The following is a 1,632-nucleotide window of genomic DNA, read 5'->3' on the forward strand; positions in this document are numbered from 1 at the left end:
AGCCTAAACCATGACATTTCTCTTTCTTTTTATAAAGGACATTAGTGGGACAGCTTGTGGATTTTGAACAAAATCTGTAAATCAAATATTAGAACTGATTAAGTATTAATTTCCTAATTTTGACCATTGTAGTGTGGTTACTTGAGAGAATGTACCTGTTTTTAGATAATGAACCCTGAAGTATTTAGGGATGAAGGGATATTATGTCTGTAACTTAGTCTCAAATGGTTGAGGAAAAATTAATTTTATACATACACACATACATATATACACATACATACAATGGGAGAGAGAGAAAATGTTCCCATTTAGGGAATTTGAGTGAAGGAGGGTGTGGGAAATTTTATACTATTTTCACAACTTTTCTGTGAGTCTGAAATTATTTTAAAATTTAAAAAAATAGGACTGGCCAGTTAGCTCAGCTGGTTGGAGCACGGCGTTATAACACCAAGGTCAAGGGTTCACATCCCCATACCAAAAAAACTTTTTTTTATTCAACAAACCCTTAATGAGCTGCAATAATGTGTAAAACACTGTGTGTAGAACGGAAAGAAAAAACAACCGTGTAGCCTGCACTGAGAGCTCAGCCACATACGAAGCACTGAGGCAGACACCTCACTAATTACGCTGCAGGTGAGTGTGGGCTGGTAAAAGCTCCGGGAGACCTGAGGCTGGGAAGGACGTGGACAGCAGACACAGAGGGATGGCCCCACCAGGGCCACCAGGTGCAGTGTGATCGGGCCTCTGAGAAAGCAGGGTGGCCGGGGGAGCCACGGAAACACAGACATGAGGAATTCGCAGAGTCCTGCCGCCTCGCTGCCCTGTCTGCCCTGAGGCCACCCGTCTGAGTACTCTATAAGGGCGGGACCCGGGTCACTTGGTTCACAGCCTTATCTCAGCGCCTTGTGTGCACATGCCTACTGCAGGAATATTGACTGAGTTAGAATTAGGGGATGACTTAGGGGAAATCACTCAATCGATTTCCCCATCTGTCAGAGGAAACTGGGCTACAGCCTTGCCTTACAAACTCGTGATGGATAACCAGTGGCAGCTGGAGCCTCCCAGGTAGAAGGGGTGCCCGAGTGACCGGTACTGCCTGGTGCCACGCCCCAGTCACAGCCAGAGGGTACTCACAGCTGCTTCCCCGGGTTGAGAGAGCCAAGGTCCAGCTCCCGGTCAAAGTCAGTGCGGATGTCTTCCAGGGCCCCGTCGTCGCCGAAGGCCCCCCACTCCGTGTTGATGCACATCCTCCCCTCATCCCCCTCCACCAGGTCGATGTTGCTCATGTCCTCCATGTAGCATGCGTTGGTGCCTGTTCCTGAACAAGGGATCAGAGAGAACAGGCAGAGAGAGCAGGTTCCGGCTGGGCAGAGACAGGGGACACCTGGCTGCTGGGAGTCCTGGAAGTGCCACAAAGTGCTTTAGGTCCATTCCCAGACCAGTTCTCGGTGGAGGAGGCAGCCTGGGCAAGCCTCAAGTTTATGAGGAATAAAGCTGACTGTCAGGTCTGTGCTTCTCAGGGGTGAATGGTTTGCTGCCATGAATGGAGTCTATGTGAAGAAGTCCCTGATGAATATGTATGAAAGCTGTCAAAGCACACTCACACCAGCAGGATGAATGAACCTAACCACA

General features: G+C 48.8%; 1 protein-coding gene across 1 annotated transcript in view; it reads right to left on the reverse strand.

Annotated features, from left to right (window-relative positions):
• The window catches only part of HKDC1 (hexokinase domain containing 1), a 51,646-nt gene that overhangs the window by 26,480 nt on the left and 23,534 nt on the right, over window positions 1-1,632 (reverse strand). The window contains exon 7 of the mRNA XM_008587686.1: window positions 1,135-1,318. Coding sequence (XP_008585908.1) covers window positions 1,135-1,318 — 184 coding nt within the window. The remainder of the gene's footprint in view (window positions 1-1,134; window positions 1,319-1,632) is intronic.

The sequence above is a fragment of the Galeopterus variegatus genome, unplaced genomic scaffold, assembly GCF_000696425.1.
Source record: "Galeopterus variegatus unplaced genomic scaffold, G_variegatus-3.0.2 Scaffold4496, whole genome shotgun sequence".
In the NCBI taxonomy this organism is placed as follows: Eukaryota; Metazoa; Chordata; class Mammalia; order Dermoptera; family Cynocephalidae; genus Galeopterus; species Galeopterus variegatus.